Below are 16,316 nucleotides of genomic sequence, written 5' to 3'. Positions count from 1 at the left end.
AAGAGAATCGGTCAGTGACCAGCCAGAAGTTTCTTGCTGTTTGTTCGGCTCATGTGTACACTGACCAATGATTTTGAACTTTTTACTTGCTATTACAGTATTTTACAGGGTAATACAATAAAATGCAAAGATGGAAGCTGATATATAAAATTCTGCTTATCGCTTTGCCTCCACCAGTGACACAATAGACTTCCCATGTACCCTATATGAATGCAGTGGCAGATTGAACATACAGGATGCCACTCCATTTATTTCTATGGGACTTCTGAAATAAGCAGACTATAATGCTCAGCTATCATTGGCAATCCCATAAGGATGAATGAAGTAGCAGGACAGTATAGCCCATTCATGTGAGGAGGATGGGCATGGGACCCCTGTTACTGTGTTGTGGACTGGTGATAAGTTGAAAATTTAGTACAACTCATTCAAATCTTATGGGAAGAGAGGAGGCTGACAGTTTCCCTGAGTCCTAGGTTTGAATCCGGCCAAGGACAACATCTTCATGGCGTTTTTATGTTCTCCCCATATTTGCATGGATTCCTCCCATACTCCAAAGACATACTGTTAGGGATTTTAGATTGTGAACCCCACTAGAGACAGTGTTGATCTGTAAAGCACTGCCGATTATGATGGCGCTGTATCAGAAAAAATAAATCGTAATCTTTACTTACATATGCGCTTCTGTTCATATGACACCACCGAGATCATCAAGTTGGTCTAAAATCTATTTATGGCATTAGAAGATTATATGCAGGGCCCCTGCCAAAATAAAAGGTCTGTTTTATAGAATAGAGCCCTGGACAGCAACAACAATAAAAAGTAGCCTCCACATCCTCAATATTCTTAGTGTATTTCTCTCTTTCACCCCACTAAATGCTACAAGGAAATCTGATATATATCCCACAAAATACCACATTGTAGTGCCCAAATAATATATAGCAGTCATATACTGTGATCCTCCTTTAGGGTATATGTTACAGATTTTTTTGCCACAGTTCCATTGATATAAACCTGGGTGCCTGCTTTGACATTTTATGGCATGTATGCTAATTTGCGAATATTCATCTAGTCCATTAACATATTGCATTTATGCATATTCCCTGGCTACATAGGTATTTGACACAGTGAGTCCTTGCTTTGTGCTTGTAGTTTATCACACCATATAGTGGCATACTTCAGAGCTTCAGTCCTGATACTGGGGGCGATTTGCATTACAAAAAGTCCTGGCCGGTGTGTACATAGGCTGTTTGCTTTCATGCAATATACAGAGGCAACACTTTAGTGGGGCCCGCTGGGAAGATGGTATGTTTATCTGTGCATCTGTGTCCTTCTATCTTCAGACTAAATATTGTTCTCCTGCTCTGAGTACACAGACATTCCTTGTGGCTGGATTGGAGTGAGCTCTGGAGCCAGGAGCACAATTATTATATTCTCATAAGCAGGTTCTTGATGTTTAGAACGTCTGGGGACATTCCTATCTCATTCTATCTCCTTCATTTCCTCCATGGAGCCCCTCAACCTAGATACCTGATATTGTTCATCTATCTGCAAACATTTACCTTGCACTCTCTCCTTGTTTGCCCATCTATCTCATTTCACTGTCACTTTTCTTTTCTTCGTAGCTTTCAGGCTGTATGGATATTGTTCAGCACGGTATGAGAACACCATTTTTTTCCGTAAATTGCTTATCAGATGTACTTATTAAAGCTTTTTTAATCTATGCCAAGCAAAGGTATTGACCTTAGAAGTTAAGTGACCCCTTAGTTGAAGACATTGGGAGGAGTGTGCAGCAGTGTGTCTCTAAGGCTGGGTTCACATCTGCCTTGGTGTCTCCGCAGCTAATTTGTTTTTGTGATCCATCGGAAGATCATAAAAACTGATTTCAATGGATTTTTATGACCATCTGCCGGTGTGCGTTTGGAGCATTTCCACCGTGTATCCCCTCTTTTGGATAGAGTTGCACTTTTGCTCTGCCAAAAAATAAGGATACACGGCAGACAGCAATGTATGTTGTGTTGTTTTGTTTTATTTTATAACATTGTTGTCCATGGAAGTTGGATACAAACAGATTATTATCAAGTAGTAATCCTTTTGTGTCCATTTTACAATGCGCTTTTCCCTCTTCATTTTTTTCAGTCCATGCTCAAAATGAAGATCGAGGGGAACAAAAACGGATCTGACAAAAATTGACACAAACACTTTTTTTTTTTTATGGATACCTATTGATTGATTCACCAAAAAATATCGGTTTTATAGGTTTTGGGTTATTTTTTTAATCAGTTTTTTTTTTTTAGATGGATGGATTTGCATAAACCTTACTGTGGCAAAAGTTAAAGTAGAGGATAGTGAGCAAGGCCAAACATATCCCCCATACGCCCTCTGATCACAGACCCTAAGCACAGGCCACTATGGCCTCTATCAGCCCACATGTATTCTTCACAGAATCCGCAGCACTTGTGACGTCAGATCCGCACTAGGATTAGCACCATTGTTATTCAGTGTGGCTAATCTGTGGCTTTTTAAAGCAGAATCTGTGCAGATTAAGAACACGGCCATCATTACGCACATCGTTTTTCTTCTGCATGTGACTGAGAAATAAAACATTAGTGAATTTGATGAGGATTTAGGCACAAAAAAATTGCAGAATGGTTCCTCTCATTTAGCACATCTATACAGTCTATAGTCATCTATCTGGCAGCTTCCTCTGCTGTATGTCTGCAACATAACCCAACTGTGTGCTTGTGACCAGTCACAGAAAAGATGTTCTCTAAATATAAGGAAATGACAAGATGTCTATATTCCCTCTGTTTAATCTCACTCTCACGATCTTCAGAAGCAAATGTAAACTTGGAAAGTTCTGACAAAGTTGTGAATCTTTAGATTAAGATTAATTGTCCGTCCCTTACAACATCTCTCTATTGTATAACATAAAAGAACAATGCAGCAAAGGAAAAGAAAGTCTGCCGCCCCCTCGGTCGCCCCTGCGAGCGTATATACAAAAGGAGACAAACAAACATACACCATCTTACCAACAATCCATGATCCAGCGACCGTGGGTGACCAGAATTTGTGCGGTCACTTTTTTTTCTTCGCCTTTTTAGTATATGATGCAGTCTTGTTCATCATTATACAAGTTCTTACTAGTGTCTCTTTAATTTTAGTTTCACCCGCTGTCACTTTGCAATGCCAGTGATGATGACCCACCGAAACCAGGATTCATTTCCATTGTGAAACTGGAGAGCCCAGAACGTTCCCCCCAACCATGTCTACCCCTGGCAAACAAGGTAAGATAGTACCTGTATATGACCATATAGTGAGTGAATGTTTAGAAGGTTCAGATGTTAGATATGTTTTCCTTTGCAGAGACCACATTAGAGGTCCCATGATAACCTGGTAACATGCATCATGTAAAACACTGTCCCCAAGATGTCCACGGACTGCAACTTTAAGGGTTAATGCTTAGATGGGTGGTTAATGAAGTAATTTTTCCTTTGCCCATATGATTCCCTAAATGGTTTTTGGTGTAGCCATACAACTATGTTCACATGGAGGAATTTGGAGCTGATTTTGAGGCAGGGAAAAAAGAAGCATCCTGCTCATTCTTCATGTGGATTTTGCCCAAAACTCCCATTAAAATGAATGGGTGGCAGATTTTGAAGGGGTTTTTTTTTTTTTTTTTTTTTTTAAGCTTTTGAAGCAGATTTTGACCAATTTTCTTCCATGTGGACACATCCTGGGATTGCTGTCATAGACTCAACTCCTGGTCTGAGCGTACATGATTATTGAGTGGGATAAGCATCAACCAGACACTTCTGACATCTTTCATCTACTTAGGGAACAGAGGAATCAGTATGCCTAAACTCACCATAACTGATACTTTGGCAAAAGTCAGGGGGTATGTTATCCCTATTGATGTCAAACCAGAACCTTCCTTTTAATTCATTTTCTATAACTATGGAGAGGAAATCTGAAACTCTTATTTAGGAAACATTGAATGTAGTGCCAATTAATAATACTACCACGAGGAATTGGTAGCGCGGTGTCCTGGATAATGATGATGGTGTATGTAGTGCTTTACTCATCCTGCTTTTGATCAAGCAGCTGGCCACTGACCTCTGACCGTGCACCTGAAGAGGTGGAATGTAGAGGGGGCAGTTGTAGTTAGAAACCATCTGTTATCCCCTGGCCGCCTGTACTGTATTTCTGTACACAACACTTACCCAACTTCATTGGCCAATTAAACAATTGCACTTTGTGAACAAGTGTCTGCATTATTATGCCGGGAAGAAAATCCATCCCCTGAAAACATGTGGAGCTGGACTTTAGAAAAAGTTTTTGTAATATAATCCAAAATTTGCACGCTCTTTAAGCCCCACCACCATAAGAACATTTACAAAAAATCCTGGGAATGCATACTTACATAGTCTGTCCACTTTTTTGACCCATCTCACGGGGCACTTTTGGAAAGTGGTAGGTATATTACTTGGCCTTGGCATTCAGACTCGTGTGAAGATGCACTCAAACAGAACCAATAGCACCCAACTTGTATAACTTGGAATCCATGAATCAAGGCCTGTAGTAGAGACATGATTTGGCACACTATGTGTAAGGCTAATGGTAAATGTTCAGACTATAAGTTCCCTTTAAGAGATTCTTCACAATGGAAGAGCCAGAGTAAGGAAGCAAGTGTTACCAGCTCATCATAAATAGTATGTTGGCAGAACCAATATTTATCCAATTCATTCAACTGGAGTACCGTATATACTCGAGTATAAGCCGACCCGAATATAAGTCGAGGCCCCTAATTTTACGACAAAAACTGGGAAAACTTATTGACTCGAGTATAAGCCGAGGGGGAAAATGCAAAAGCTACTGGAAAATTTCAAAAATTAAAATGGTTGGGGTTTTGGGTGCAGTAGTTGCTGGGGAAGGGGAGGGGGTGTTTTGGTTGTCTGTCTGCCCCTTCCCTGAGCTTGAGGACTGGGTTTTTTTTTTCCCCCACTTGGAATTCAGCCTGGCTGCATATAGGGTATCTGCAATGCTCCTATTAACCCTTTCCCGACAGAACAGGAACACTGCAGATACTCTATATTCAGTAGACCGGACACTTTCAGACACAGGGATACCTAATGTGTTTGTGTTTCACAGTAATTTTCTACTTTTATATGTATTTTAGGGAAAGGAGGGATTTAGAACTTTTAATTTTTTTTATTTTTTTAAAGCTTCTTTTTTCCCCCATTATTTTATGGGAGATTGTATTCTATACATTGATATTGCGGCTGGTCAGAGACACCCCCTCCTCCCTTAAAATAAAAAAAAATAATTTTTTTTTTTTTGCTGACTCGAGAATAAGCCGAAGGGGGGCTTTTTCAGCATAAAAAGAGTGCTGAAAAATTTGGCTTATACTCGAATATATACGGTATGTGGCGTAGTTGAACTAGTTTGTCAAGCATCAATGTATTGCATAAACAATGGCTCCGCACATAAAATGTGTGCTTTCCATTGGCTTGGATATTAAGTGCTTAGTGAAAGGAATGATGTGTATAGGGATTTGTGCAATGAAAGCTAATAGCACATAGGGGCGGCTTAGTTAAGGTTCCCCAGCAGATATCCTTGTAGAATCCGATACTTAAACGTGTGCTGCTCCACTCTGACTCCTCACCCTCCTTTCTCTCCAATCTCTTTGTTTTCCTTTGTACTCTGGTATCTGCCCTCCAGTAATCTCATGGCTCTTATTTCAGGTTCGGCTTGCAGGGGAAAGGGGTTCTCGAGCTATAATCTTTGATATTAGTGACGATGCGGATGCTGTATACCAGGTAATTCAAGCCATGCTGCTTTGTGAAATCTGTATACCAACTTTTTGTATCTGTGGGCTATTCAAAAGTGTTCAGTTCTACTACATGTCAAAGAAGGGAGGGGACCCGAATATAGTCTTATTAAGGCTCAATTCCCTCAATAGATGATTTATAATTATATAAATCCCTCTGCTATTTCAGTAGCTTGTAGTCAGTGATCATTCAAGTCTACTTCCAGTTATCAGCAACCTCTCTTAAATTAATAGTACAGGCGAAAATATGAAACTTTGTAATATATCTTATTTAAGAATATGTTTTCTCCACTTTTCAGGCAGAGTTACTTTCTTCAAAATAGTTTATGAACAAGATGCTACTACAAAAGACACTGAAGTAATTGCTGCTGCTACACTGTGCTCTTTTAACACTACTAGGTTGGAGATAAGAGGCTGGGAGTGCATAAAATGAGGCAATAAATCAATGAACTAGTCAGCTGGAGATACCGACTCCACCTCTGCCTGCTCTATATGTGAGGATGAGTATGGAGATACGGTCAGATTGAAGATAAGGAGCAGAAGAACAGCTCAATAAATAGAGAAGAAAATAGATTTCCTTTAAGATATATTGCAAAGTTTTTTAATATTCACATCTATTATTTATTTCTGCAAAGTTGCTTGTAACTGGAGGCAAGCTTTCAGTGTCTGCGGCAATTGAAATAAGGTCTGCATGCACTGAGCTGCTGGATAAAGCATGGATGAAGGATAAATCTGCAGTTTTAAAGGAAATGTGTCAACAGAAAATATCCTATCATTTGAATCCTGTTTTTATGTTAAACATATTTTTAGGACTTTTTGGTTGTGTTCCCATAGCCTTATCTGTATTTAAAAAAAAAAAAAAAAATCCTTACACTGGCCACTGAACCTAAGAATAGTCTGACACTTCCTGTTCTGTGCACTATTCTGTTGATGTTTCAGCAGTCATTCCATTATCACTTAACAGGATTGCAATGAAAGATAACACTCCTTTATTATAGGATCCACCATTTATTATAAGAGATGGTCACAGCTTATCTACTCCCCTTCCTGCGCAATGACCTCTGCACAGAGCATGGCTAGGAGACTCTCCCATGAATGTATATGGGCCGAGAAATATGGTCGGCCAAAGCTCCTGGGAACGGAACTTGCAGCACCTTACTGATTCATGATGCCATGAGCTTCAGAACTACTACGACTCTACTGTTTTACACTCACATTATGCTGTGTGTACAGGGCAGTAGAGCCCACAGAATGATAAATCTTCATGCTGTGAACTCAGTTCACATGAGCTGTAGTTGGGCTGAGAAATTCATCTGACACATGAACCAATAAGTTTCATACTAATATACCAGACGAGGTGCCCAGCGTTATCCAAGTGTACATCATTGACACCCTATTCTTCTCCCATATCGAATACCAGGCTTTGTTCTGCAAAAACGGTATTAGTAGAATATTTGCTAACTTCCAAAGCCTGTCATCATGTGAGTCCCTACACTACCAGTATAAATAATCCTGATCACGTACGTGCACATTATCTATATTCTTAAATTGATCCTATCATTCAAATGGAATTTTTTGTCCCTAACACATAGGATTAGCCTTAAGAAAGGCTATTCATCTCCTATCTTTAGATGTCTTCTCCGTGCCGCTGTTCCGTAGAAATCCCGGTTTTCACCGGTATGCAAATGAGTTCTCTTGCAGCACTGGGGGCGTCCCCAATTCTGCCAGAGAACTCTCCAGCGACGCCTCCATCTTCTTCAGGAACGTCCTCTTCCTGTGTCTTCTTCCGGCGCAGGCGGTGAAGCTTGTAGCTCGAGGGCAGAGCCGACTGCGCATGCCCACAGGCCGCAAGAAAATGGCCTCTTACTTACTGTGTAGTGGCCATTTTTCTTGTGGCCGTGGGCATGCGCAGTCGGCTCTGTCCGAAGCCTACATGTTTCACCGCCTGCGCCGGAAGAAGACAGAGGAAGAGGACGTTCCTGAAGAAGATGGAAGCGTCGCTGGAGAATTCTCTGGCAGCATTGGGGATGCCTCCAGTGCTGTTTGAGCGCTGGAGCCCGCCCCAGTGTTGGGAGAGAACTCATTTGCATACCGGCGAAAACCGGGATTTTTATGGAACGGCGGCGCGGAGAAGACATCTAAAGGTAGGAGACAAATAGCCTTTCTCAAGGCTATTTCGACGTGTTAGGGACAAAAAATTCCATCTGAATGATAGGATCCCTTTAGTTTACTAGCATGTCCATCTTAAAGGATTTTTTCTTTCACTTCTGGACAATTTTGATAACCTGCTGACTCCATTACATACACTGAAATAAACCGCTTCCCTGGTATTTGAGGCATTTTCATGACGATTGCAGGTCTCATTGTGTTTACAAGCCACATGGTAGTTTTTTGTCCCTAAAAATAAATTTCCCATTCTGCATAGTGCTGGCATCTCAGCCAGCGTAGTACAGCTCCCACGCAGGCACTGTTGAGGCAATACACCGAGCAAGCACAGAACAAACCCAGTGTGTGTTTGAACTACACGTTCCCGGTATATGTCTGAGTACTTCTGGCCCCCTTTGGACTGAACATCAACAATGGCGCTCCATGCTGTGCAAAGTCTACAATGAATCACACATTCTGACCTTAGTTGATGGTGACGCAAGTGGTGGAAGCGTTCGTAAGAGATGAATGAAATCTTGCATTTAGCAGTGTCTTACAGTAATGCTTATATTTTATTATTTCTTAGTTACAACAACCATCTGAGCTATATCTACCTGTGATACTAGTACGAGACCACTATGCAGAACTGCTGATGTCCCTTGTGCACAACAACACTGAAGCCATTGTAAAGATTGAGGTTCCGGAGCAACTAAAGCTGGTGAGGATAGGCCATTACTGCATTAGTATGATAGTGGGTAGGGTTAAACCTTCTGGAAGTAAGCCATTACCGTGCTCAACACTTATACGCTATCTCCATCCTTACAGATTGTCCATGACGTCTGGATTCTGGGCACAGTGGTTGGAACGGTGTCCATCATTGTGATATACTCTGTGATTCGACTTCATTGCAAGCGAACTCCAACACAGGTAATGGACTTCTGGACACTCGGTCTGTGCTCTTATTGGAGATGTTACTGGATTCAAGGAATGTATAGTTGACTTGAACAATATTTTCTATGTCATACATATTGTTTTATTATAGCACATTGCCCGAGGAAAAACACCATGTCTATTGTTGCACACAAAGAATGGGATTGTATAGTTTAGAACGCAAACTTTCCCGCATCTCCGCTTTACCCAACTCCTTCTTTTGTAGCAGGATTAAGAGCTAATAGGACTTTCTGGGATTTACAAAAATTAGGCAAGTGAAGGAAGTGGAATAAAGTTAAAATCGATTAAATGTCTATACACTCTTTAATGGCTGACCACTGCTCTAGTAGTCCCTCCAGTCTCGGCAGTCCAATGCCCTACATGCCAGCATCAGCTCTGAGACGAATGATGGCTGCAGAGTCATGTAAATTATGGCGCGTGATCACTACAGAAAGTGACGAGAAATCTGCAGGATCCAGCGGAGAAACAGTGCTGAAGCAATGGAAGATTGAAGAGCTGTGAATAGGAATTTTTCTTTTATTCTTATTACTTCATCCAGTTTCCTACTCTTGCCTAAATTTTTCAAATCCTGGAAAAAATATTTTAAAGGGAAAGTGTCGCCAGGAAATGACTTATTGTTTAAAATTATGGTTTTTATATATTAAATATCTTTTAAGAATTTTCTATGTTGTTATCTACACTTGAATGTTAGAAAATCTTGCAATTCCAACTCTTGTCACTTAGCCTAAAAGAGTTTGTGACTGGCTGTCTTCTAAAGTTGAACCACGGGCCTTAGACACACCAGTCTGGAGCAGACCCTTTTCACTTCTGTAGGAGAGTTTTCTAGATCTGTGACTTCTGCAGAGGTCTTTCTATAGCTAGAGGGGGTAGATTAGGTAGATTATTAGTGGCATATTGTGACTGGTGGACTCTGTGTCATATATATATATATATATATATATATATATATATATATATATATATATATATATATATTAGCTGTGATCATCAGTGTAGTGATAAGTGAGGGGCTGCTGCAAAGAATTCTCCAACAGAAAGCAAAGTCTCAGCATATTATTGGGCTTAGTGGCCAGAGTCAGGACTGTAGAATTTTTAAATGTAGATAATAACTTGGAAATTAGTTCTTTAAAATAGGTGGGTGTTGATTCCTCCTGTGTTATGAGTGGCCTATAGGATGATATATTACATAGGAAGCAATAATTTTTGCAATTTTTCTATACATGTATGGCTTTTCTTACAGGATTCTGTGCAGCAACAGACTGCGCTGGCCATCAGTCGCCTTGGCACAAGGAAATATCAGTCTCGAGTAGCAAGAGATCATCGAAGGAGCTTAAATGGTTGTCAGATTGAAACTGCCAGCACCAGCAGCTCTGTACCTGTGTGTGCTGTATGTCTGGATGAGTTTGCGGATGGACAGGTAATCATTTTGCATCATTTTGTTGAACAGCAAGTTTTTGGAAGGGAAAATATAATGTCACATACACTGCAATATTTATTGATGTTTGAGTAGGCAGCAGGACTGTGTACTCTGTACTACAGCAAGTATCAGAAACTGATATAGATGGTATTAGCCAGAAGAGCACGTAGTACAAGAGCCAGTAAATTAAATTACTTGTGTATTGTCGAAATGTTGGACTTAGAGAGCAATCTCTTTGTGATTCTCTTTTTGTAGGATTTACGGATTTTACCTTGTTCCCATGAATACCATCTGGGTTGTGTGGATCCTTGGCTGAGGGATAATCGCACCTGCCCCCTCTGCATGTTTGACATTTTGGGTAAGTTGGAGACCTTGCAATGCTCCGGTCAAGGTCGGACTTTTCATCAGTTATCTTTCCATGATATGGAATAAGCTATAGCAGCGTCCACTTTGGCTTATGGGAGAATATATAACTTTGCAGTTAATGTGCACAAACCAGAGTTCTGGTAGAAAATGTAATACGCTCTTCAGGGTACAAGGACTTCCCATGTAGGGAATGTCTGTGCACAGGGTCTCATTGCTGTTTCAGTAATTAAATGCAAACTGTTGTAATGGGTAAATGCATATAGAAAGGTTTTTATTACGGCTTACTTTTGTACATTCTGTACAAACGTTAAACTGCATGTTCTGTTATACCTATATGATGTACCCTATTGGTTAGATCTTTTTTCTTGGAGTCCTTGACATTCTGTCAAATTTCCTCGCTGCAGTTCCTTTCCATTGTATAGTGCTACTTCTGATTCTTGAATAGGAGAAGTCTGCACATGCTTTCATCCACTACTGGAACTTCCTTCTCCTTGAGGTTGATGGAACAGCTGATCTGTGTGTGGTCCGGGTGTCGCACCCTCACAAATCACATACTGATGATAGACTATCTGTATGAAAATTTATTTTGGGCTGAACAATCCCCTCCATAGGTTGCAGTTTTTGCCTGACTTTTTTTCTTTCATTTATAGCGGGACCGAATGCTACTTCACGTCCTGCACCGATAAGACCTCCGTCACATCCACAGTTATGGAGGCGATATCCAGGAACTGCTCACTTCCAGTATCCTCCTCATCCTCATACAACACCATTAAGATACCCTCCACTGAACAATAGTCTATTTTTGTCCCGCTCCCCATATACTCTTGGTACTGGACTTCAGTGGGAAGCAGCTGTGCCCCGTTCCCACCGTCGTACACCAGAGGGGCCCAGGGAAGTTGGAATTTCTCCCCTCTGCCAAGTGTCCAGTGGATATTCACCTGATGACCCAGGCAGTGATAGCAGTTCAGGACCTTTTAATGGCTCCTCCAGTGAGAACTGTACAGATGTCAGTCTACGTTGCTTGCAAGGATCGTCGTCGTCCTCTTCTTGCCACAGCTCTCAGAGCAACCCAGGAGACTCACCACCTCCAGCACTTGCCTCTATTCTTCTACCTCAAAATGACCTTCCAGGATTTAACACTGTTGTGCCTACCCAAAGCTCCTATGCCAGCCATGTTCACTACCACCAGCATAGACATCACCACTACAGACGGCAACAACCCAATTCTTCTTACCCCCACAGACCGAAAAGGAGACCTCGACCCTCTAGGGGCGAGACAAGGACAGATCTTGTGAGTCATAGGGAGCACAGATCATCTAATGGTCATAGTGGGGAATCTAGATCTCTTTTGACTCGAAAAGAGCCCAAAACTCATTCATCTAGGCACTACCTTGATTCAAGGACTAACAGGGAAGCCGTGAGGCACAGCCAGTCCTCACCACAATCTGCATCACCATCCCATGAGCCAAATGATCCTGAAGCCCCCACGACTTTTAGGGGACACAGGAGTGAACCCCCAAGTAGAAGTCATCGGAAGAAAAGATCATCTGCACAGGTGCATCTTCCCCCTTATAGCACCCGTCACCTCAACACAAGCCATGGTGTTCAGCACTCTGAAAGAGTACATCCACTGTGGACAGATGGAGCCAGACTGCCGCATACAAGAGTGAACACACATCGAGAAAACACCGCAATGATGCACTTGTATCACCCTCCTCATCACACCAACCACAACCAAGGTAAGTCACAAGCTCACATGGCATTGCTCCTCAGTATAATGGTGTCCTGTTCTTCTATCCTGCTAAAGGCCCATGTACATGCTATAGGTCATAAAGATAATCTATATGTATAATCCATTCATGTGATATACATTACTATTATATTCTGTTGTTTATGTTGCTTTATTTTGCTTTGTTGTATTTTGTTGCTTTATGCTTTTCTAGAGAGGCTTTAAGGTGTTCAACGTATAGCAATAGGCAAAGCAGATGAAACTCCATCTGCACATGCCTGAACAATGGGATTTTTAATATATTTTCTTTTTAACCATTTTCCTCTAGGTGTTGGTACTGAAGAGATTGAAGCTGTATGTGAACACACAGTGTAAAACTTCAGGCAGGACCCACCATTACAGGCTCCAGTGATGGGGACTCAAACGTCCCCAGCAGGCTGCCTTCATATCCAAGCTTCCAGATTTTTCCCTTAGCCTCCGAGGTCATTTTACAGCCGTTTCATCTCCATAGAGTCTGTGCAGCTGCTGACTGAGCCGAGAAGAACATCTGTGCATGTGAGTTTACACTTCCGGTTCTTAAGCCTGGTGAGAAATCTCTAAAACATGTAATACTTTTCCTCGGCATATTCATTTCATGCATTGTTTTTGTCGAGCTGGATACAATTGACATCAATGGTAAAACTGTTCCTAAAATGAAACATAAGGGACATTAAAAGGTATTTAAAGTGCCATACAAGAAACCTATAAGTATTATAAAACCTATAAATCATACAAGAAAGCTATAAGGCAATTGTATGTTGGTATATTTGGGCAACCTCCAGGGAACAGATACAGTACTCAGCTGTGATGGAAATGAGTAAGGAGATTTTCAGACTAGTATAGTACAGTAGTGGGTGTAGTAATCCTACTGAAACTGAGGTCAGTGACCATATTACGTAGGTCTTCCTCACTAAGACACTTATACACTATCATAAGTATTACTACACAGTCCAGTGATATTAATGTGACCACCGCCTACTTTTGATGTCAACGTTAAATAACCAATCGCAGAAGACACTTGTCATCAGCCATCTGGGTGCACTTATCATTGTGGAGGGCACGATGGATCAACACAAGTATGCATCTATCCTTGCGGACCATGTTAACCCCTACATGCGAAATGTTTTTCCTCAGGATTATGTCATCTACCAGCAAGACAATGCGACGTGTCATAAAGCTCGCAGTGTACGTGCGTGGTTCAAGGAGCTCCAGGATGAGTTTACCGTACTCCCTTGGCCAGCAAATTCTCCGGACTTGAACCCAATCGAGAATCTGTTGGACCACCTTGATCGGGTTGTTCGCGCCATGGATGTTCAACCACGTAACCTAGAGCAGCTGGCCACAGCACTGGAGTTGGCATGACTCAACATCCCAGTGAACATCATGACAACATCCCCTCTCTTCCTGCACGTCTCGCAGCGGTCCGCTCTGCCAAAGGTGGTTATTCTGGATTTTGACAGGTGGTCACATTAATGTGACTGGACTGTGTAGTTACCTCACCCTGTTCTTGCTGTAAAGGGAACCACATATGTATGTCATTGTGAGCTTGGTGTGGTTTATTTCAACATGGCAGCCAATCCCAGCAAGTGAAGCTGTAGCTATAGTGATACGGGGTAAATTTCAGCCTAGCTCAGACTCACTTTAGATAAATGAGCTAAGCTATGGTCACCGATCATTTACCCTAATGGCACAGAGATAATAAGCAGCCACCACTAAAAAGAAATAGGAAATATGGGATTAAAAAAAAACAAACACACACAACTAACCACTAATATTCTAGAAGTGTCATTTTGTTACATCCCAACTCCGCTACATCCATAAAGAGATAAAACCCTTTCATGATGAACATTATGCTTTGTGCAAAATTTTCAGTATTTTTTATGCAATGAATCTTCGCACTGCTCCCCCCTGCTTAGAAAAGAGAGAAAAATATTTAACCTCTTCATGACACAGCAATTTTCTGTTTTTATAAGACAGCTGTGCATCATAATGGCTCATAATAATCCATGTAGTTTACTAGGAAGGTGGAGGAAAAATTCTGAATGGAGTGGAAATGGGGGAAAAAAACATTGGACCATTTTCCTCCAAGGATGTTTTTACAACATTAACAGTGCATTAAAATGGCATGTTATGCTGGGCAAACTGTATTTTTTGTTGATTCACCTTTTGCGAATGTGTTATGTTTTAATTATATGTATTTTTGGGGGTGGATGGGTGAGGGTAAAGTTTTGAAAAAAAAAAAGCAATTTCGACATTTTATCTTTTTTTATTTTTTTTTCCCTCTCGCTATGACATTCACAATATAAGAATATATTAGTAGTTCAAGCATTTTTGGAGGCTCAGAAGCCTAATGTATTTATCTTTGTATTTATTTTTATATAAAAAAAGGGTGATTTTGAATTTTTATATTTTTGTAGGGTTTTTTATATTTAATGGTTTTTTTTTTTGTTTGTTTTTTTTTTTTTACTTTTTTGTAGACCCTCTAGAGTATTTTAACTGTAGGGGGTCTACTTGTCCATACAATATTCTACAATACTACAACTCTTCTTCTATTACATGCTGCCTATGGCACTGATGACAAGCTTGGGAGCCTTCAATAGACTCTTGAGTGTCTTGACAAGAGATCACCGCTAGAGATGAGCGAATAGTATTCAAAACTCTAGTTTCAAATACCTCACTCCCATAGGAATGAATGGGAGTGGGTGAACTGCAAGGGGTTAAGCGCAGACAGCCGGCGCCATTCATTCCTATGGAGCGAGGTATTCAAAACTGCAGTTTTGAATACTATTCGCTCATCTCTAATCATCGCCTTCAATTCTGTTATAACTCATGCCTGAAAACGGTCAGGCCAAGGCATTTGTGGAAAGTGACAAATGAGACAGAAAACAGGGAATGTGTTGCATCTTTGGTGCAAGAAAGCGCCTTAAACCAAAGATGTGCTACGTTATCATCCATCTACTAAAGAAAACTGGCACAGATAGGGTAATAAACTGTGCCCCCCATTGTATGGAATAGTAATTGGTGCCCTTAGGAAGTACAGTTTGTCCTACAAAAAAAACAAACTGTTTTATATTGATATGTAGATGAACTAAAAGTTATGATCCTTGAAAGATGGCAAAAAATAGAAAAATACAGTGTTCTCAAGGGGTTAATAATGTCCCATACTGCACTGGGGGTAAGTGTTACACAATACTGACAGAACCATGGGTAGATAGAAATATATATTTAATATTTTTTTTTTGTAAAAAAAGACCCTTTTTATCTTTGGAAACCAGTCTAGTCTGCACGCTGTGTCTGGTATTGGTTTGCATATTAATGACTATTTCTTGTCTTCCTAATTTATTCCTTTCTACTGTGTTTTCTTGTAGAGTTTTTGGTAAGACCTTACAGAGCTCTGTTTCTTACCCTAGAAGAGTGCCAGATGCAGCTCCTCACAGACCACCAATGCCACGTACCAAACATCGATCCACAAGCACCACTCTTCACACCTTTCTAAAGGAGAATCTGTCTGCAAGGAAAACCTGGCCAGAAATGTTTGGTGACTGCTCTTGTGAACCTGGATCCTTCTTGGAGATATCCTGAGCATCTCATACATGGCTTTTCTCCGGGACTGAATAATTCCATTGGGAATAGAATGTCAAGAACGTACGGCCCGTGGCCACATTGCCAATGCAAATATATACTGTACTCAATCAAAATCACTGGACACAAAGTGTTAACAATGATTTTAATTTGCACTTAATGATTCACTTTTAGAATTATAGACTCAAAGCCGGTTTTGGCCTTAAAACATTACTAAGACCTTATCTGTGATATGGCAGCTGTTGTGTTTGTAGTCTGAG

At 40.8% G+C, this 16,316-nt stretch overlaps 1 protein-coding gene across 1 annotated transcript in view; it reads left to right on the top strand.

The window, feature by feature from the left end:
* Positions 1 to 12,821, top strand: part of RNF43 (ring finger protein 43) — a 43,979-nt gene extending 31,158 nt beyond the window's left edge. Inside the window, exons 2-9 of the mRNA XM_075263887.1 lie at positions 3,162 to 3,284; positions 5,742 to 5,816; positions 8,559 to 8,690; positions 8,798 to 8,899; positions 10,164 to 10,340; positions 10,596 to 10,698; positions 11,357 to 12,445; positions 12,764 to 12,821. Of these exons, the coding sequence (XP_075119988.1) occupies positions 3,162 to 3,284; positions 5,742 to 5,816; positions 8,559 to 8,690; positions 8,798 to 8,899; positions 10,164 to 10,340; positions 10,596 to 10,698; positions 11,357 to 12,445; positions 12,764 to 12,810 (1,848 nt within the window). The 3' untranslated portion in view covers positions 12,811 to 12,821. The remainder of the gene's footprint in view (positions 1 to 3,161; positions 3,285 to 5,741; positions 5,817 to 8,558; positions 8,691 to 8,797; positions 8,900 to 10,163; positions 10,341 to 10,595; positions 10,699 to 11,356; positions 12,446 to 12,763) is intronic.
* Positions 12,822 to 16,316: the final 3,495 nt, after the last annotated feature.

The sequence above is a fragment of the Leptodactylus fuscus genome, chromosome 2 (assembly GCF_031893055.1).
Source record: "Leptodactylus fuscus isolate aLepFus1 chromosome 2, aLepFus1.hap2, whole genome shotgun sequence".
Taxonomy (NCBI): Eukaryota; Metazoa; Chordata; class Amphibia; order Anura; family Leptodactylidae; genus Leptodactylus; species Leptodactylus fuscus.
Note: the sequence above shows the minus strand (reverse complement) of the source record. Positions and strands in the feature narration are given on the sequence as shown.